The following is a 20,799-nucleotide window of genomic DNA, read 5'->3' on the forward strand; positions in this document are numbered from 1 at the left end:
CATACTTAAAAAACCACTGTGCCTATGCAGGCCTGTACTCTTTCAGATCACCTCATTTATCCTGATACCCGCTCTCTGAAAGCAGCTAAGGAAGGCAGGGGGGAAAGTTATACCTAGGGCCCACTGTACTATCTGTCAGAGAACCCCACTGCATAGGTAGTAAAAACGAGGTACAGAGAAGGTGGCTGCCCTACCCATGATCACCCAGAGAGATGGCAAGGCTTGGACAAGAGCACCAGCATTCTGCTCCTAGTCTCTGAACCTCCCACAGGAAGGCCACTGAGCCTTAGGCACCCAAGTTCTGAGCCCCATGGCCTGAGATTGGGGGTCCCAGGGGTCATTTTCAATGACAGCCTACCCTGGGACATCTGCTGAATCCTGCCAAGAACCTCCTCCGAAATGGGGAAGGCAACCTAGTGATCAGGGAGGCCGAAAGACACCCCCAGAGAAGAGCATTTTGTTATCCAGAGTCTCCAGGGTAAGGATCTGATGTGTAACAGTGAAAGCCTCTTGGGGCTAGACTGCCATATGGAAACTTACAGCAAAAAGCCACACATATATCACCCGATCCTCCCAGATTCTTTCACCCGCTCAGGCAGGCTCTGGTCGAAGGGAAATGCCCTGCCCCTGAAGGAAGGAGCTTGGCCTTTCCCAACAGAGCAGCAAGGAAGCCACCTCCCCGCAGACACCAGGGAACAGTGGCAGTGAGGCACTTGCAGGCAAGGAGGGGGCGAGGGGAGAGGAGGGCCTGAGGCCTTTTGCAGGCGTGTGGGGCTGACTCACCAGGCTGTGCATGATGCGCACGCCATCAGGGTTCACCGTGAGCGCCTCCTTGTAAAGCTGCTTGGCCTCCTCCAAGCTGCCCTTCATCTCGGCCAGCCGGCCCCGCATGTAGAGTACCGAGTGCGAGGTGGGGAAGAGGCCCGCTGCCTCCTGGATGCAGAAACCGGCTTCCTTGAGGTGCTGCTGCTCCATGAACAGCTCAGCTGCGAAACCAGAAGGACAGTGGGAGGTGAGAGTGTGGAAAAGTCAGAGGCAGTGGCCCCTCTGTGGGAACCGGTCTAGGCGATGGGAACCATCTTCATGAGCCAGCACAGGACAGGTTCCCTCTGAGTGCTCACTGTGTCAGGCACTGTGCTCCGTGCTCCACACAGACCGTCTCAGCCAGTGCTCACAAAGCCCTGTAGAGCAGGCCCTTCCATTGCTCCGTCAGGGAGGAGGAAGCTGAGGCACAGAGAGGGCAGGGAACTCGCCTGAGGCTGCAGGGAGAGTAAGTTAGGAGCCAGGGTTTGCATCGGGCCCTGGACTTCAGAGCCCACAGGGGCACAAGGGGCATCTCCTGGAGTTCGGCGATGCTCAGATGACTGACTGTCTCCAGTGCCATTCACACTTGCTCATTGTGTCCGGGGTAGGGGGTGGAGGCAGAAGTGGTGGCTCTCCTCCAGCTCAGTCTCCTGGGAGGGAGGCTGGCAGTGCCCACCGAGGGAGAGTCCAGCGATCCTGCCAAGGATGGGCTGGGCAGGCGAGGAGGAGAGAGGCCCAGGGAGCCCCAGTGAAGGGGCAGAGCTGGGCTCCACTCAGGAGAGTGACAGCTACCGAGCAGCCGGCACGGCCTGAGAGCTGACTGTGGGCCAAGGCCCGACTGTGTGAGCATCTCCTCTCATTAATCCTCACAAGTCTGGGAGGGAGGCAGTGCTCTCAGGAGCCCCACATTAACAAAGCAGGCTGACAGAGGGCGGACCTCACCCCCATCCCTCGATGGGCAGGGGCCAGGCAGGGCTGGGCCCCCAGCAGCTCCTGGCCTCCCTCCGGGGGACTTTCTTCCGCATGGAGAAGAGGACACATGCACAATTTGCCCCACAACCACTTTGCCTTCGTCCCTGGATCAGTGGAAAATGGGGCCGATTCTTCAATCCCTGTCCAGCCCACATAAATGCACATTTCAAAACCTCCTGCGCATGCACACACCCACAGCAGGTGCTTGCAGCAACACAGCTCTCTGAGGTTGCAGCATGGCCTCTGGGCACACCCAGGCCTCATGCAGCCCTGGACCCGGCTGCCCCTCCTGAGGCTGGTGCCAGCGCACAGATGGGAGCACAGAAGGGAGGCAGAGCCGGGCTGTTCCTAGCAAAGGCTGGGGCTGAGGTTACACAAGTTCAGCTTAGGGCTGGGGTGGGTTGGATAACAGACTTCCCAGAAGGAAGCTCCCAGAAGGAGGCGGAAAACCCGGGCTCAGGCACCCCATCTTCCTGCTCCGACAAGAAGCAGGAAGGAGGCCTAACCAAGGCCGGGACTGCAGTGCACAGCACTTGGGTGCTTGGGAAGGATGTTGCCCGAGGCTCATTGTGTAATCATATAGCTTGCCACTTCCTAAAATCCTACAGGGGCTTTCTCAGCAAGGTACTCTTTCTTCAGTGGAGATGAGAATTTGGGAGAATGAGAATTAATTAAACACAGGAGCCAGGCTCCCATGATAAGGAGAGAAAGAGAACTGCAGGTTCTTGTTCCCTGAACTGGAGATTCCCAAGACAGAAAACTTGGGGAGGTGAGCCCAGGAAGGGCTGCCCCAGTGGCCAGGGGTTTGGCTCTCTCAGCCTCAGCTCTGCTGCTGTGTTCCCTTCTGGGGCTGCAGCCTGGAGCTCTGAGCAGGCTGCCTTCCCAGCTAAGTGTCCAATGTGCAACAGTTGCGTCCTGCGGTGTGCCTGGCCCTCCCACCAAACCACTGGAGTGGTCCGGGCAGTGGAGTGACAAGTGCCAACTCTGAGTGTTCCAGGGCCTCGGAAGGGGTCAGGCCCGCTGTGCTGGTGTGGTCAGGGGAGTCTTCTGGCGGTGGCAACATTTGAGCTAAGGCCTGAAGGCCCATGGGCACTTGGACTGGCAGAGAGGAGAAGGGGGGCTGTGCTAACCTGGAGGGCCAGCTCCACTGTGGCAGAAGTCCCGGGATCACAAAGAGGGAGAAGCAGAAGGAAGTGTGCGGTGTGAGTGCCGGGGGTGGGGAGGCCTTCTTGCACCAGCCCACCTGGTGGCTTCCTCCCTGGCCAGGAGCTCAGCTCTGAGGCTGGCTCCCCGCTCCCCTAGACCTTGCTCCAGCAGGCCCGCCAGGCCCGTCCACCTGGCCACCTGGTCTTGGCACGGCTCATTAAGCTGTTTACAACTTGCCGCCCTGTCTCCTGAGCTTCATCTCTGGAGGCTAGCCCTGGTCCCTCCCTTGGGGATTCCTCAGTGTCTTGACATCAACAGATTTCAATGACAGGATCCCCACCTCCTTTCTTCCTTGGGGCCCTGGGCCTCGTCAGGCTGGCCGTACACCTGAAAGCATGCCCTGGAAAATAGGTAGGGCTGCTTTGCTTCAATGGACTTCATTACCAGTCAGGCAGGAAACCAGATGACACAGAACAGAGCCAGAGAAGCGAGGTCTCCTGAGGGCCTTGCAGACAGCCCCTGGCAGGCCCAGCCTCCAGGGCGGGGCCTCTGACCTGCAGACAGGCTCACAGGTCTGGGGGCTGCAGTGTACCCCTTCGTCCTCCACTGTCCCTGGGCAGTTTTACCAAATAGGCAGTCACATGGCACTGTGCCCACCCTTGCCCTGTTCCTCTAGCCCCAGGCCCTGGCTGCCAGGGCCCTGAGGTGCCCTCATGCACCCAGGCCTCCCCTGGCCAGAGCCCGATGAGCACTCACTGGTACTGAATTTTCCTTGAATTCTCATAGTTGTGTCATCCCCCCAGGAAGCAGGGGCCCTCAGTGTCAGAGGGCCCTCTCCGAGCCTCTCAGTTCCTTTCCTCTCTCCTTACTCTGTTTTTCTCACTTCTCCCATCTTCCTCTCTGCCTGCTTTTGAACCTCCTGTCTTGCCTGTCTGCCTCGGCTTTTCTTCCTCTTCTCTCCATCTCTCTCCACCCGCCCCCCTCTGTGCTTTCTCTTGGCAGACTCCAAATGGAAAACATCTGTTCCCTGGAGCTTTGCAACAGTCCCTTTTATTATTTTTTCTAAGGCATCCTGCTAACCCTGCACCCAGAGCTGGCTTCAGGCTTCCTGCCATTCCTGCCAATGCTGAGGCCTCATCCCCCGAGGCTGGGGGATGGACTCGCTCTTCATGGACTATTTGCACATCCTGGTCATGCGCTGAGGAGCTGGGTGAGGGAGGCCTGGGACCTCGCCTAGGCCTTTTAGGGGCCTTCTCAGGCGAGATAGAGACCCTCTGAGAGAGCTCAGAAAGGACAGAGCCCTCCCCTCCACCCCTCTCCCCTCCCCCCCTCCCCCCCAAGCAGGAGAGAAGTAAAGGTTAGGCCCTAAAAAGAATCCATCTTAACTCCGGGGGAGTCACCAAAACTGCCCCTAAAGGCAATAAGCATCTTCCCCTTGGAGCAGATGCAGGACCTTTCAACACCCAGAATAAAGGCGGGGCGGGGGCGGGCGGGGGTGAGGGAGGAATGGAAGAGAAGGCGAGAAGGCCCTGGAGATAAGAGGATCCAAAGGTCTAAAGGGATTTTGGGTTGGTCTGAGACCCTCTGCCCCTAGGACCTAGAGACAGTCATGATGTGCCTCAGCCACAAGGGAATGAAGACTGCAGGGGCCTGGGCTCCCCGATTTCCTGCCCCTCGGCCCTGACTCTGGGTCCGAGAGCACTCTGCTCACTAACTCAGGACCTTGCAAGGAGTGAATGACAGACAGAGACGCGGGAAGAAGAAAAAACCGGAACAAGGGAAGAGAGGACTTGGGAAGAAGGTGCAGAAGGCAGGAGGGAGTGGGTGGTGGGAGCTGGGAAAAGAGGAGAGTGAAGGAAGATAAGGAAAGGCACCAGGAGAAATGAGGATGGTGGCAATGAGGATGGGATCAAGGGTAAGACAGCTCCTTCCTTGACTATACTTTTATAACAAATATGACCTTTAGACACAGCTCTGGTTGCCCCACTCCAGTTCCCTAGCTGCCAGCTGGGGTAGCTTCCACCTGCAGGGCCACCTAAAGAGCTAGGGCACCAGTGCCCAGGCAGTGTGAAGTGGCCATTTGGGAGCTGAGATGTGGGCCAACTTCCCCCAACCCAGGGAAAGCCAATGGCCACCTGGGGGCCCCTGGAGCTCCAGGCAATGGAACTCTCCCTCCCTCCATCGGCCTCTCTCTAGCACAGTTAGTTCCCAAGACTGAGCAGTAGTGAGAGAGGGAGGTGGGCCATCTTGCTCTCCTGAAAGCACCGCCAGATACGCAGGATCCTGGAGCATCTATGGGGCTGGTGCTTCTATTCTCACACAGACCTGCTGCCAGAGGCCACATCCCTGAAATTCACCTCTCAAGTGGAGGCCCTTCTCACATCGGACTGGAATGGGAAAACGGGGGTGCAGGGGAGGGGAGGACAATCAGAATAGGGAGATCAAGGACGCAACATTTCCCAGCCTAAGCGGGGGGTTAATGATGGAACTTACTGCCAACACAGACTGGGATGCAGTTTATCTTGAACCAAACCAGGGAGATTAGCTCAGTCCAAAATGATAAAGGGGGATATTTTCCCTTCCTGCGAAATTGCTGCAGCTGCTGGAATCGTTAGGTGGTGGGTGGTGGTGCTGATGTCAATACTCTTAGCTCAGGTCAGGTGAGGGGAAGGGCAGTAGTTAGGCAGACGTTACTGCCGTGATCTGCCCTTGGCAGCCCTTCATCCAATAGGTGCTCAGCACATGCTTGTTGGCAATGATGGTGGCCAGGGAGGGGAGAGGGCTCATGGGATGCAGATGGCTCCAGAATTCTCCCATGTGCAGAATGGAAGATCTAGGACACGTTCTCATTTCCCCTCTGGCTGTGGCAGCTGTCCACCAGTCTAGTCCCCCTTTCTTCTCTAGTGACAGATCCCCTGATTTTTAATGGGGCATATGAATAATGACATTTCCCACAGTGCTTTGCAGCTAGGAGTGTGGTCATGTGACTAAGTTCTGACCAATGGGGTTGTAACGGGAAGTGATGTGTGCAAATTCCAGGATATGTCCTTAAGGAAGGGGGTGCCCCCTTCTCCCACTCTTCCCAGTTATGCCTTGGAAAGTGGATGTGGTGGCGAGCCATGTGGGATCACCGGAATAAGAGTGACTCAGGGAGAGCAGAGCTGCCATCCCAGACAAGGCTGCACCTCTGAGCTGCTGCGTGAAAAAGTGAAGCGTCCACCCTGTGGAAGCCACCCCATTGGTCACACATACCCAGACCTGTCTCCTATGCCACACTGCCCACCCTTGCAGGCACCGCGTTCAGAGTACTCAGATTTTGTCCTCAGAGTTCGCTGTGGGCTGAATGTCTAGGATAATGCCCAGGAAAGGAAGGCTAATGTGCCAACTGGTGAAGAGCATGTGTTTACAGCAATATCCCCACATTTAATGATAGGCTTCAGGAACGCTTTTAACCTTCCTTGGAGTTACCAGAACATTCTGGCACCCCTAGCATAAAGGAGCATATCTGTGACATGCAAGCAGGCTTGTAAGATGCAAAAACATTTTCGTTTGCTGATGACTGTAAACAAGACACCTCATTAAAACGAAAGGCCACAGAGCCCCTGGAATGGGTCACGGTGTTACTGACGCGGTCCTTGAAGTTGATGAGGCCCCCAGCGTACCCCGCCAGAGCCCTGATGGCTCCGTATCTTAGGAGAAAACAGGGCAATATTTGCCTAAGAGGAGGCCTTGTCTCTGATTCCCCTTTGTTTTTCAATATTCTTTGTCCTACTTAAAATGCAAGTAGTTGACCGTGGAGCACAGCCCCTACGCATCCCTGGCATCCTGGCGGACCCTGATATAGTAACTGGGGCAATACTTGCATTATTAAAATGCTTCCCTGTCTAGCCTTTCTGTGAATCCTGGTCCAACTTTTTTTTTTCCAGATTCAGAAGCTGCGGTGGGGAGAGTGGAGGCGTCCTGCATACTAATGTGTCCATATGTGAACTCCATGCAGCAGGAAACCTTAGATTCCCAGTGAAGCACAGTCTAAGTCTAACTTGCAAAACCCACATGTCCCAGGAACTGATTATCTACTGTGGGTCTCTTTTCCATCTTCCCTCGGGGGCTACTGGCACCACCTCCCAGGTAGAGAGGGGGCAGGTAGGAGGGTCATGGGGAGAAAGATGCAGAGCTTCACTTGGGCAGATCTCAGACAAGGAGGCATGTGGGCCTGGCTCATTTTCAGGATTCCACTGACTCCATCCCCTTCTTCTCTATTCTGTGGCTGCTGCCATTTTATCACAGGCACATCTCTGGCCTTGACTCTCTCTTTTTACTCTAATCCACCTTTCACAGCACCGTCTGGTTAAATTTTCCATCAGTCCAGTGAGTCACTCCTTGGCATTCCTTCGTCAAGCACCAAGGACGGTCACTGTTGGTGGTGATGCTGCCTCCAGGTCCACAGCCACCATGGGCGAGACAGAAGTCAGACACCATTTCCTGAGCACCTACTATGTGCCTGACACTGTGCTAACTGCCTGACCCAGGACAGGCAGGACTGAGCTGGCATTAGAACCCAGCTCTTTGCAACTCTTCCTCCCCAACACGGACCCTCAAACTCCATGGTTGCAATCGTGCCGATTAGCTGTCAAGGGGGATTGTCTCCTAAATGGCAACCCTATTGCTAACCAGCCCTCTGCCTTCAATGAACTTTACACCAGACCCGCCTTTCCTGGGGGCTGCTATACCTCACCCCTTCTCTCGCTATTCCCTGAGCTCTGGGGGCCTGAGCCTGACTAGTTTGACTCAGGAGAAGCTGGGCAGGAAGAAGGGATGGGGCCTGCTGTTGAGTCTAAAACTATCCTTCTGTGTGGCCTTTCCTCCAATCCTCTCCCATTGTATTTGCTGCCAGAGAACCTCTCCCAGATAGGCAGGTGCTGTCCCCATTTGGCAGAGAGGAAACCATGACCAGACAGATTGACTTCTCCTGAGCCAAGCCAAGGAAAAACAGCTGGAACGAGAGCCCCGGGTTGCCAGGCCTGAGGGAGGCCCATGTGAGCCTTGTCAGGGGTCCCTACCACCCGTATTCCCTTCTCTAGGGCAGGATACCGCTGAGGGCCTGGTAGCTTGTCGGGAGGTGGGTGGGCGTCACCCCGGGGGAGCGGGGGTGGGGAGGCACTCACCAGCCTGGAGCCAGATCTGTTCCAGCGTGGTCCACAGCTGCATGGGGCCCTGTTTCAAAACAGAGCTGGGCATGGTCAGCTCCGACATGGCCTCCTCTAGCCGCGAGGCTGCGATGGACGATGCCCGCCGAGAGCCTGCAGAGCAAGAGGGGAAGGGGTTGAGCAGCAGAGTCAGAGGGCCACACACCCCAGGCCCCAGAGAGAGACAGGGCCGCCGAATCAGGGGCAATAGCTCACAGAGCCACCAGTGAGGGCCCACCCACCTCATCCCCTGACCCAGAGCCGGGGAGAAGAGCTTCAGAGGGGCAATTAGGCGGCGAATCCACTTCGAGGAGTCTATCCCCAAGCAACACAATCATAAACGTTGGCAACCAAGCTTGTCTACTACTGCCTATTGTCATCACACTAACCGAAATGACAGAATGTCCAACAACAGGGACTGATTAAAAACAAGTGAGGGCCCTGGCTGGTTTGGCTCAGTGGATAGAGCATTGGCCCAGAGATAGAAGGATCCAGGGTTCTATTCTGGTCAAGGGCATGTACCTTGGTTGCAGGCTCAATCTCCGTCCCTGGTCAGGGCACATGTGGGAGGCAACCAATCAATGTGTCTCTCTCACATTGATGTTTCTCTCTCTCCCCCTTCTTCACACTCTCTCTAAAAAATCAATGGGAAAATATCATCAGGTGAGGATTAATAACAACAAAAACAACCCAAAAAACAAACAAAAAACAACTGACGGTGTAATCATACAAGACTATGCAGTCATTCAAATAATAATGCACAGATATGGACATCGATGTGGAAAGATGTCCAGATTCTACAGTTAGGTGAAGAAAGCAGGCTGAAAGAAAGAATGACCACATTTTTATAAAAAAGAAATATGGGCATAGAAAAAAGTGAATTAAGAACTTTATTAAGGACTGGGTGGAAAAATTACTGGTGATTTTTCTTCCTTTTGCTATTTTTGCTGTTTTCACAAGAGCATATTATTGCTTCCTACACAAAAATGAGGTTATGCTGTGAAGGACCCTGGGGTATCAGCTCAGGTCAGACCCCGTGCCCTCTGGAGAAGCCCTTCTTGTGGCAGCTCTGGGTCCCGGGTGGGGGACGTACTGGTTGGTCAGGGTATATGAGCTGTTGGCATTTACAATTCACATGCAGGTGAAATGCAAGCACTTTCTCTCTCTCAGAGGCAATAAAGGCTCCAATAAACTCAGAAGACCTCAGGGCAAACCACAGACGATTTCAGTCTGTAAGACGAATGCACATGGAATCCTAATAATTTGTTCGTGGCTCCTCCCTCTTTCATTGCAAGGGCGCTCTGCCCTCCTGCACAGTTCTCTCCTGGGAGCCAGCAGCTCCGTGTGCACCGCACTCCTCCGGTGCACCTGTCAAGTCAGGTGCTGGGCTTGGCACCGGAAACCAACGCCGTCGCTTTACAACGAAGGCGCAACTTGGTTCATGTCCACAGAAGTGGAAAAAATGAGCAAGGCCACTAAGTACGACTCCCCCACACTTTCATTCCTGTGACTAATTCTTCTTGTGTCTTTGAGGAATGCACACTGCTTTATTCAGGTCCTCAATTAAAAGTCAGCTTTGGGCTTAGAGTTGTAAATATAAGCCCAGCTCATTCCTTCCTACTAAGGACGCTAGGATGGCAGACCTTGACCTCAGGCTGTAGCCTCTATGCTCCACAGCTATCATTCACCCCAATATTCCCTCTCTCTTCGCTTCCAGCCGGGAGGTAGGGTCTCTCCCTTGCCCACTTCAGCTGTCCACTTCCCACCCAGGCCTAGCAGCCATCCTGCCCCAGAGCCACAATGGGCCCTGAAAGACCTGATGGCAGCTCCTTAGCACAGGCCCTTGGGCAGGGGCCACTCTCCCGCTGGTGCTCTGGCTGGGAGAGGGAGCTGTGGGCCCATGTGGGCAGCTGCCCGCGGGCACCTTCTTACCGGAGTCTGCGTCATGGGCATCCGGCAGAGTCAGGTGCATGCCACTCTGCTTCTTCAGCATGACGCCCTCGCCGAGGCTGCCATCCTTTTCCAGGCCTCTGGAAGGCAAGAGAGGGCCAGGCCCCAGTGACATAGGGGGCTGGCAGGGAGGACGAGGGAGCCTCCTGCCAGGCCGGCTTTGGGGCTGAGAGTTCAGGCCCACAAACAGAGCCTATGCCGGGACCATCAACAATGTTCTCGCTGTACGTCTCCCTCCACCTCAGCCCCCCATCCCCAGTCCCCTCCTTGGTCTAGAAAGCCTCCCGTGGCTCCCCTGCCCCTCAGGGCCTTCCGTCCCTGTTCTCCGTCAGCATGGCTCCCCGCACCACAGATGCTGAGGGCCAGACACTCTCCCTTTCTGGCCAGAAGCTCTCCCAGGCCATGGGGAGGCCTTTCCACATTTCGTTGCTCTCACAATGTCTAGCTGAGGGCCAGGCCGAGAGCAGGTGCTGAGGACTGGCTTCCAAGGAAAGCCTGGTTCTCAAGGGCCACCAGCCCATCTCCGCCCAGGAAGGAAGGCCCAGATGCCACTCTGCCTCAGGCACCTTACCTTGGCTTCCAGGGTGGCCTCAGAAGAGCCAAAGGGGGCCCCTGGCATGGCAGGTAAACAAGCATGGTGACCTAGTCCCCTCCCCTACCCCCATTCCCCAGGTCTCTGCAGCTCCCACGCTGCTAGGAAGTTCCTCTTTTCTCAGAGTGGGAGGCGGGGGAAGCCCCTGCCCGCCTCAGAAAGGCAGCACAGCCTGCTGTGCCCTTCAGCTCTCCCTGCCCACTGCCAGGGATGCCCGTGGCCCTTGAACCTCTGACTGGGGAAGCTGAGGAGGACCGGGGTGGAAGGGGTGAGAGAGAAGGCAGGCACAGCCCGGATGCTTCTCCCCTTGGGAGGGGTGCCAGGATGATGGTCCCACAAAGAATGCCAGAGCCTGGGGCACCCTCGCCATCCTAACGCAGACTCACAGCGGCCTAAACGTGGGCCTGTGGCTGCACAGCCATCATTGCGGGCTGTGGTGCCAAGAAACCACCCACAAAAGCACAGTGCATCAGGGCTGGCTCCTGTCCTCTCCCACCCTCTTCCCTTTCCCAGGAGGCACCGAGTGTGGTGCCAGAGACACTGGGTTAAAACCACAGGGCCACCGCTTCTTGGCTGTGTGACCCTCGGCAAAGCCACCTTTCAAGGTGAGTTCTCACGGTGAGTTGTCTTGTCTTGAAATGAGTGTGAGAATGTCGATCTCACAAGGCTGTTGTCAGAAGCATATGATATAGGCAGGTGCCCAGCACCCGCTGACGTGGAGCAGATCCACAATACAGCTTCTCGCCCACCTGCCCTCCCAGCCTCTGAGGGGGCCTCTCCTACAGCTCCAGAAACAGCCCATCTCGGGGACCTTTTGCCACTTGGTTCTAGGCCAATATACAGCTTTGCTCCTGCCCTAAAGAATCTGGCAGCTGGATGGGGAGAAGAGAAAGTCAAGGTTGAGCAATCAGCACGACCCAGATGGAGAGGACTGAGCGGGGAGGATGAGGCAGGGTGACTGGAGGCACCCTGAGGAGGGGCATCTGAGCGGGGTCTGAGGGGCAGTGTGGACATGCGGGGGCAAAGCAGGAGGTGGGACAGGGTAGGCCAGACCCTCAGGCTGTGGATTCTGGCCTTGATCCCTACTTGCCCCAACTGGATTTCACAAGCCTCAGTTTCTGCGCTGTGGCTCCAGGTCGAGAAAGAATGTTTCCTGTTCTTGGGAAAGCCTGGAGGGTATTGGATCCAGGCCTCTGGTCCCAACCATTTGTCTCCAGGTAGCAGCCTGGCTGAGCCCTACCCCACCCTGAAGTTCCCCAGAAAGGGGGCCCAGGGAAGGAGCTCTATCAGGCTCACCAGAGAGCAGATGAGTATCAGCAGTGGCTTGAAAAAACCCCAAGGCAAGCCCCACTGACCCCGCAATCTCATGGTCCTTCAGCCTGGGGTGGGGGAGCACAGGCTGGGCCTGGAGACAAGGCTGTGGTGCCAAGAGGCCTGATGAGCAGACAACCAGCCATCTGCCAGCACCAGGGGTGGTGGGAGTCAGGTTGTGCACCTGCCAAGTGGCCACAGCCAGTAAGTTGCAGAGTGAGGTGTATCTGAACACTAGAGTCTGGCCCTCACCTCACATCATCCAGGTAGCTCCCCATTTCCTTTCTGGAAAGTCCCTCACCCCAGAGCCTTCTTCTGGAAGCTTCCACCCATTGGTCCTGCTCTGCTCTGGAATTTTCCAGACCCAAAGGCTGCAAGGAGAAGACTGACCCCACCCTGCCCAAGGGTTTTACTCCATGGGATTACCCTGGGACCTCCTCTGAAAATTCCACCGCTAGCGACCTGCCTCTGGGGACTGTGCAAGCCAAACACATCCTCTAGGGTTGGGTTCCCCTGAGGCCCTGGGAGAGGACAGAGCCAGCAGTCCCAGAGAAGGGGAAGGGGTGGGGTCCACAGGACCAGGAAGAGGCAGTGCACTGCCCTGCATGACGCACTTTCCCACTGTGGGCCCGCAGGTTGAACTCCAACATCCCAGTGGGTTTGAACAAAGACGTTCTGCAGGTTCAGCCTGGACAAGAGTACCCTGCTCTGGCCCAGGAAAAACCCAGAGCCCAGGCTGTGGAGACAGGATGAGTAGAGATAGTGGGTAAGTGTGTGTGTGTGCGGGGGGGGGGGGGGGGGGGGGGGAGTAGCGGGGTACGGGGGTCGTCCAGAATTCTGCTTCCTCTTCTTCTGGCTTTCAAATAGAACCAGGAAACAAGTGTCAGGCTTCATAGGCTGTGGCTCAGGAGACTCAGGTTCAAGCCACAGCACTACCATCTACCAGGCAAGTGGCTCAGGTCCCTGAGTCTCAGTTTCCCCTCTGGGATGAGAATAAAATCCAGTAATGTCTAAGCTATAAACAGCTGATGTGGAAGATGGAGCAGTAAGCCCAGGACCCAGCCCAGATGCTCAATAATGATTTCTCTTTCTTCTTACCCCTCTAAACGTCAGTCTCCTAAACAGGTTCTTTATGTGCTTCGCAGAGGATTGTCACAAGGTTAAAATTAGACCAGGGATGTGAAAGGCCCCAGGAGCAGCAAGTCCCACACTCTCATTCAAACATTCTCATCAGCCCCCATCCACCTGGCATGTGGCCACTCTGCAGTGGGTGGTTGCCCTGGCAACCACTGCCTGTCAACTCTGGCAAACCCGAGGGACAATGACAGCCACTCACCCCAGCTGGGAGAAGTTGTACAGGGCCTGCCACAGTCGCAGCATTTGTCTGCAGGTCACGAGGGCTTCCTCTGGGCCTTTCAGTACCTGCTCCAGCTTCACCTTGGTGAACAGCAGGCTGGGGGGGGGGGGGGGGGGGAGAAAGAGAGCGGCAGTCAGCACCCGCCCCAGGAGGCTCCCTTCCCTCCCAGGGTGGGACCCTAAGGGGGCTCAGCTCTACCAGAGCAGCCCCCAGCCCACAGCAGGCAGAACGACCACGAACGTGGTGGCCTCGGCTACACCCCTGGGTCACTCGCTCTCTCCGTGCCTCAGAATCTCCATAGTCTGAGCCAATGCACAAAGCGCTCTTCTGCATTTGTCAGCATCCACACTGCTCATCCACGTGTCCCCCGATCATAGCCTATCTTGCCCCACCCTCCGAAACACTGTCAAGCGTGGTGACTAGTCTTGTTTTGTTTGCACATCCTCACTGGCCACGTGGCTATCTTTATCTGACAAGTCGAACAGGCCCACAACGGGGCCTTGTATAAGAGGCAGACTCAGGAAGCAACTCCGAGTCAAAGGAAGAGGCTCAGCCAGGTAAAAAGGTCACGAAAGGGCCGGGTCCTGCTTTCTACCTTGCCAGCACACAACAGCTGCTCAATTAGCATCTCAACTGAATTACAGACTTTGTTTCCTGATCCAGGATACATGAGGATACCCATGTTTGATTTGATCAAAGAAGTCTTCATTGAGTTTCCTAAAATAGCCTGGTCCCCTTATATAGTCAATAGGATTAAAGCTACAAGAGGCCCTGTTCAGTCACCATTCAGGAACACAGTTACTGTGCAAAGGGAGAGAGCCAACACAGAATCACTTTCGACCTGAAAACCAGAAGTCCTCTGATGGAAGAATGGTGTGGGGATGTGACCCTCGGAGGGGCTTGGAAGAGAGGGAAAGAACTGGTTCTACAGGAGGGGCAGGGGGCTACCTCCCTCTGCCCAAGACATGGCAGAGACCTTTGGACGACTGCCCCGCCAGGCCTGGGTGGGGTCTGGACACCCCGCAGTGCCAGGGGTTAGACTTTAGCTTGTTGGGAGAGCTGGAGACACTTAGGAAGTTTAAGTGGCTATTTACCAGTGGGTATGGAGATACTGCACTCTTATCACGGGTACTGCCCGCAACACGGATACACACCAGCAGACTGGCTGAGCCACGGAGGCCCAAGCAAGACCGAGCCTCTTGCTTCTCACTGGGCAGTGAACAACAAGACCCTTTTATTCCCAGAATGGCTGCTGGGCCCTGAACTTGACTGCTGCTGGGTGGTTCTGCCAGTCCATCTGAGGTGGGCACACAGGCCCTCATGGAGGCCCAGTCCTGCATCTAGGGAGGGAGCATCCCTGTGACCTAAGGGTGCAGCAGGGGCTGGCCCTGGACAGGGAGGCCAGGTGTGCATCTGGGAACATTCCCCTTGGACCGCCCTCACTCAGGGCCTCCTCCCGCACCTTCCCCCTCTCTCATAAGTACTGAGACCTGTGCCTCCAGGCTCACAAAGGACTTTGATCGCCTCACTTTGATCCTTTCTCCTCATACCTTGTTTTTCTTAGATTGCGACTTGTTGGTAGAGAATGAAGAGGGCGGAATGTGCCCCAGTCCTCTTTTTAGAGGAGGGGTTTTGGGGTCTGGGCAAGCATATTTTTCCTTCTCACGTTTCCTCAAACATGCCTTTTGTACCCTGTGCATAGGGTACCATCCCCACCTCCACATGGCCTCTCCTCTCCATTTCCACCCATTCCCCATGATGGACTTTAAACCTCACCTCCCTCAGGGAGCCTTCCCAGACGCTCAGGATGCCCTGCTGACCTACAAGGTCCCCAGGGCATAAACCATGACCCCACAGTGTGGTCTCAGCCCCCCAGTGGGCAGCTGCTGGGAGAACTGGCCCTCCCACCCCTGCTCCCCTTTCCCAGATCTCCAAGGGGCCAACACTCCACAGGTGCTGGAGCCTCTGCTTTAGGGAACATGACGTGGGCGACAGTTTCTGCCTGCAAGGTAACAGCAGTGCTACAAACGACAACTGGCCCAGAGACTCAGATGCTGGATTTTTGGATCAGACTCAGTGCCAGGTAAAAACAGAGAAGGGTTCTTGCTGGTATTTGATAAACAGGAGGGTGAGATGGGAGAAGGTTAGGAGCGGGGGACAGAGGAGAAGCATGGCCGGGGCAGTGGCTGGAGCTGTAGGTGTGGGTGAGGAGTGAAAACCCGCCCTGGGGCAGGAGGAAACTACCAGGCTCAAGTCCATGCCAAGGCTGCCCCTCCCCTGAGGCAGCAGAGTCCCCAGGGCAGGTCTGGGATGGGAGGGTCACGGACAGCTTCTGGGCAGACCAGCCCTGCAGCATTCCCCTAACACCCAGTCTCCCCCAACATGCCGGCCCCCTCTTCAGCATCTCCTCTCTGCTAGGGTGCCTGCCCCTTCTGCTCCCTGCATCCCCGAGAGCCAGGCTGGGGCCATGGCAGACCTGGCCAATCACGGGCCTGGAACAGAAATGAGCTGGCGTGACAGGGACTGCTACCAACACAGGCCGCTGACATTCCATCAGCATGAGTGACCCAGAGCAGAATTTCTCAGCCCAAGCACATCCTTTCTGGACTGCTCAGGCCTTTCACGCCGAGATCCTGGGAGGCTCCAGATGAGCTCCTGAGGTTTCCTTGGCATCGCCTTCAGCACGGCCAGTGAGACCTTCCTCAACAGCAAGCTTGTCCCGAGTATCTATGACATCTGCAAATGCCCGTGTGCCACCTTTCACTCCGGTCACCCCTCCGCATGGCCTGGGGGCCGTGCGCTGCTCAGATGCACAGTAGCAGCTCCCTGAACTGCAGGACAGGCTGCTGGGACTCACCCTTCCCCCTCCAACATCTGGCCAATCCTAGGCAGATGTCACCCTCTGACTGTGTTCCCAAGGGGGCTTTACACACACCCCTCCAGGACAGACTTCATTGCGTCAGGATATGCTCATCTGCACACTTCCCACCTTCTCACCTTCTTGCAACAGCGACCAGCAAACAGTTCTGCTCCCTCTGAAGGAGCAACAATGCTGCTCTCCTGATTAAGACCATCAGACCTCAGGCCTGCCAGAGCTCAGGACTACCCCTCCATCCCATCTGCCAGGGTGGGTGGATCGATTCTTCAAACAGCGGCCTGAGGAGGCTGGTGGCCACCCAGGCTGGTGGGAGACGCTCTTGGGCCCACACGATGGGCCACAGCCGCATGAGAGCGCCGTGCTTCCTGGGTGGGCCATGGGAGATGCGAGCAGTGGGGGGGTACGAGGGGCAAGCCCGGCTGCCCAGCCCAGCCCAGCCCAGCCCCTGGTACACATGTCCTATATCCTGAATGATCCTAAACTGTCATTTGAAGAAAGGATTCTGAGGATTTTAAAAAGCCCACTATTTTAATCCAGTGGCTCCAAGTCCTCCTCCTCCGAGAAGTCCCAGTATGACCACCCTGCCCTTCTCTGAATGTTCTGGAGAGTCTGCAGTTAGCACTTAGTCACATTATATATATATCAGACATTTTTAAATTCAGACAAGTATGTGGCCAATCTTGCCTACAGGTGGTAAAATTGGGCAGACCAGCCCTGCAGCATTTCCCTAACACCCCGTGGGGGATTATTTAATCCCCCACCAGAAGGACAGGGCCCTGCCTCCCTCCACACCAGTGTCGTCCTAGCTCCCCCAGTGCCCGACCCAGCGCTGAGCACATAGTTCTGCTTTGTTCTGTGTGTTGCTAAACCATCCGGCCTCACAATCCTGTTAAATCAGAGTTGATTTCAGATCCTATTTCCTGGTGCTGGGTCCTGGCTAGGAAGGCAGGAGAGGGATCAGATCACGTGCTGCTTCCTGCCTTCGGTGAGCTTGGCTCACGCAGCCAGCAAGCAGCGCGCGGGCCGAGTCCATTTTAAGTTGTCCAGAAGCAAAGCTGCCCAGGGCCTGGGGAGGAACAGGGCATTCTGGACACACCGTGAAGATGCCTGGCTCCCTGTGACTGGGGGGTCTTCATCCCAGGGGACAGTCACCCAGGCAGAGCCAACAGAACCACTGGGAAGAGTCTGAGACAGGAAGGCCTGGAATGCTGGCACCTAGCAGCCTGCTCGCACCCTGACAACAGCCACTCCGGGGCAGGAATGGCCACGTGGCTGTCCTCAGGCCCTGCACTGTGACTTCGCTCAGCGTGGACAGACACTGGCCCCGGAGTGAGAAACCCAAGCCAAAGTCCCAGCTCCGGGGCGGCACAGCTGGGCAGGTCACAGGTTCCAGACCTGTGAAGCAGGAGCGAGGCCTCCTGCCCCGTCTGCTCAGGGAGCCCACAGCCGAGAACCCGAAGCTGCATTCAGGCTCAGGGAAGGGACTCCCGCGGTGACCCTGCAGACCTGGCGGACTCGGGCAAGCAGCTTCCAGGCAGGAAGCCCCCACGCTCGCAGAGAGCCCCCACGCTCATGGCCTGTTCGGCAAGACGGGTGGTCCCCCTCGTGTCTCCTGGGACCCAGACCCGTACGAGAAAGGAAGAGGATGGAGGGTGGACAGACCCACAGTAGCCTCAGCTGTGACCCTCCTGCAAGCACTTTCCTGTTTTTAAGCTGTAGAAGCCCGTGTGGAATAAACACTGAGGCCTTTTAAGGCCGCACGCCCCCGCCACGCCATTGCATCTGAAGGCAGATGTGAAAGTGCGTGTTCTCTCCGGAGAAGGGCAAAGAGCAAGGGTCAGGTAAACACGCCAGGCTCTGTCCCACCCAAGGCGAGGCTGCTGCCGCAGGGGGGGAGAGTCCTGGGTCCCGGCACTCTCCACAGCCCCATCCAATGGACGCAGCTTGTGCGCCCTGGTCCAGCAGGGAGGTCAAGTGCAGCCACAAGCTCACTTTCCGAGAGCTGATGCCCTTCCTGAGAATGCCACCAAAGTCTCGGCAGCCAGCGGGCACCTCGGCCTCCGCTCCCTCAGCCACTTCATCTACCACTGCGTTCTGGTCAGCGGGGACCTGCCACCCCCGGAATCACCTTCCCAGTCCAGTCCTGTAGAGTCTGTCTGTGTCTGGGCCAACCCCGTCCTGTGGGGGAAGACAGAGTCCAGTGAGGTCAGTGTCTCTGGATGTCACCACGGGTCACCAGCTTTGCCAATCTTCCCCATCGCTCTGGCCAGGGTGGATGATGGAGGCTCCCAGGGGAATGCTCGGTAGGCCTGGCATCCGCCTCCTCTTCCTCCCCGCCCTCCCTGGGCCCTGCCTGGCCTCACTCCTGGGGCAGGATCAGGATGGGCCTGCTAATTATGTCAAAAGGATTGGGACTCAGAGCCGTTCCATTCGAGGCAAAGACAAATCCTCTCTTTCCACTGCTGCAAAGAGGAAGTATCTTAGGGGAGTCTCCTCAGGACTGGGGAGCATGAGCCTTTCCAACATCTCTTTTTAAAAAGAACTGCTTTGTGAATAGGAGAATGGCTCTGGCTAAGCACGCACTGCTTTGGGGTCAGAGATCATCTCGTCTGCTTCCCCCTTTCCAGGAGCCTCCATCGTTCTGCAGGGTTCCCTCCCTGGCTGCTCACCCCTGCCCCCCCACTCTTGGTGGCAGGAGGGAACTGGCAGAGGAGAGCTGGCTGCAGGGAAGGGCCTGGGCTGTGTGGGCGGCAGGTACAGTGGGTCCACATTTTTCCCTTCATGTTCCTGAGAGCAGCTCCCTATGAAACTACTCCGCATGCAAAATAAACACTTGAGCATAGTAACTGCTGGCACCCATGGGAGCCACCTGTGGCCCCTGGGTCACTCCCTGTCAAAGGGAGGACATTGTGCAGAAACATGGCCTCTGGCATCAGACACTGCCAGGCTCTGCAGCCTCCTAGCAAGTGCCTTCACCGCTCTGAGCTCTACCTGCTGTGTAAAGCAGGGGCAGTAATGGCCCCACCCAGCAGGGCTGTTGGGGGCCTACGGGCAATAGAACTTATCAAGGCAGTTCCGGTGCACAGTCACCCCTGGGAAAGGTCAGCTGTCACCTCCCTCCCCCAGATGGCTCACTCATTACCAGTCTTCCATGCCAGACCCGCGCTCTGGCAGGGACCATGTCTTTCTTATCTTTGTACCCTCAATACCTGACCTAATGTCACTCAATGGAGACTCACTGGAGAGCTGTGGGCATTCCCAGGGTCAGACCAGCCCAAGGAGGTGCAGCTGCAGGGCACCCCGTGGAACTCTCCATTCTTCTTGGCCCCACCGGCACATTCGTCCATTTGCTGGGACGTGGGTAGTTCTGTCCGATCCCTCTGGCTCCTGGCCGTCAGGGGAGCCCTCCACACTGGGGGAAGGGGTGGCGGCAGGTGTGGCGAATGCACAAAAGGGGGCATTATCTCTTTAAGGGACAGTAATTAGTAATTCCAGCTGATGGTTGCACTGTGCTGTTTTAATGAAGTGTTCTATTTTTATAGAAAACACATAATTGAGTGAAAAAGCAGGCTATTCTCTGAGTCAGGCAGCCACGCCTCTGGAAAGTCTTACTCCTCGGCCGGGAGGCCAAAGCCTGCACACAGCACAGGGTTCACAGTGAACGGGCCCCTACCGGCTGCCCCAGGTCTGGCTCAGTGGTGGTGAAAAGCAGGGTCCACGTTTGATAACCCAAGTTCAATCCCAGCTTCCCTCCTTCTAGCCATGTGATCCCAGACAAGTCATATAACTACTCGGAGCCTCTGTTTTGTATCAATGAAATGGGAATGACAATAGCCACATGCCCTGGGGGTTGGAAATAATGCAGGGTTGGCACAGCACAAAGGGCCCAGCCCACGCTTGCCCTGTTCTTACTATTTACATCCGTGCCTCCGTTTCCTGATCTGTCAAGTGGGAACAATGGCAGTTCCTATAGTTCCTAGGGCTGCTGAGGGGCCTCAGTGAGTAAATGCAGGTGAAGTGCTCAGAGCAGGCACTGGGCGAACCGCTGCTTTATTGTTACTGAAGCTTGTGGGTTCAAGCTCCCCAGGGTTGTTCAGCGCATCAGCTGCTGTGGGTTCTGGCTCCTGCTCTGCCATCAGCAGTTACCTGACCTTGAGATATCATCCAACTTTCCCATTAGTTTCACCTTTAAAGTAGGAGGTTTATATAAATTAAAATAAGTAAATCAAAACAACAACCAAACAGGGGAAGGGGTGTGCGCACGCTGGAGGACTGTAGGATGCCAACGTCCCCTGTGTTCCCTTCCGCCCTCTCATGGCCCACCCACGGGAGGGTCTCCTTGGTGCTGGGCCCAGCTGTGGGCTCCCTCCAGGAGGACAGGAGGGGGCAGGGGACAGGTCACAGTTTCTGCCCCAGAGGTGCTTCCAAGCTCCGGGGAAGCTCAAACAACACATCCGGGCAACCAGGAAACCAAGCAGAAGAAAAGAGCAAGCACTGGTTTGAGTGGGTCAGCTTGAGGAACATGCAGGGGCTTCCAGGCCCAGTGGAGTGAGGGGAGCCTCTGAGGATGGGCAGGATTCGGAAGCAAAGTGAGGGCACCTAG

The 20,799-nt window shown here is 56.3% G+C and overlaps 1 protein-coding gene across 5 annotated transcripts in view; it reads right to left on the reverse strand.

Annotated features, from left to right (window-relative positions):
- Positions 1-20,799, reverse strand: part of TTC7A (tetratricopeptide repeat domain 7A) — a 106,574-nt gene that overhangs the window by 12,103 nt on the left and 73,672 nt on the right. For 2 of the 5 annotated variants that reach the window (XM_036334653.1, XM_036334657.1), the window contains 4 exons: positions 13,298-13,414; positions 10,041-10,138; positions 8,088-8,222; positions 784-986 (listed from right to left, as the gene is read on the reverse strand). In XM_036334653.1, the coding sequence (XP_036190546.1) occupies positions 784-986; positions 8,088-8,222; positions 10,041-10,138; positions 13,298-13,414 (553 nt within the window). Of the gene's footprint in view, positions 1-783; positions 987-8,087; positions 8,223-8,838; positions 8,930-10,040; positions 10,139-13,297; positions 13,415-20,799 lie in introns of those variants that run through there. The other 3 variants (XM_036334655.1, XM_036334656.1, XM_036334654.1) reach the window with 3 other exon arrangements.

The sequence above is a fragment of the Myotis myotis genome, unplaced genomic scaffold (assembly GCF_014108235.1).
Source record: "Myotis myotis isolate mMyoMyo1 unplaced genomic scaffold, mMyoMyo1.p scaffold_m19_p_14, whole genome shotgun sequence".
Classification (NCBI taxonomy): Eukaryota; Metazoa; Chordata; class Mammalia; order Chiroptera; family Vespertilionidae; genus Myotis; species Myotis myotis.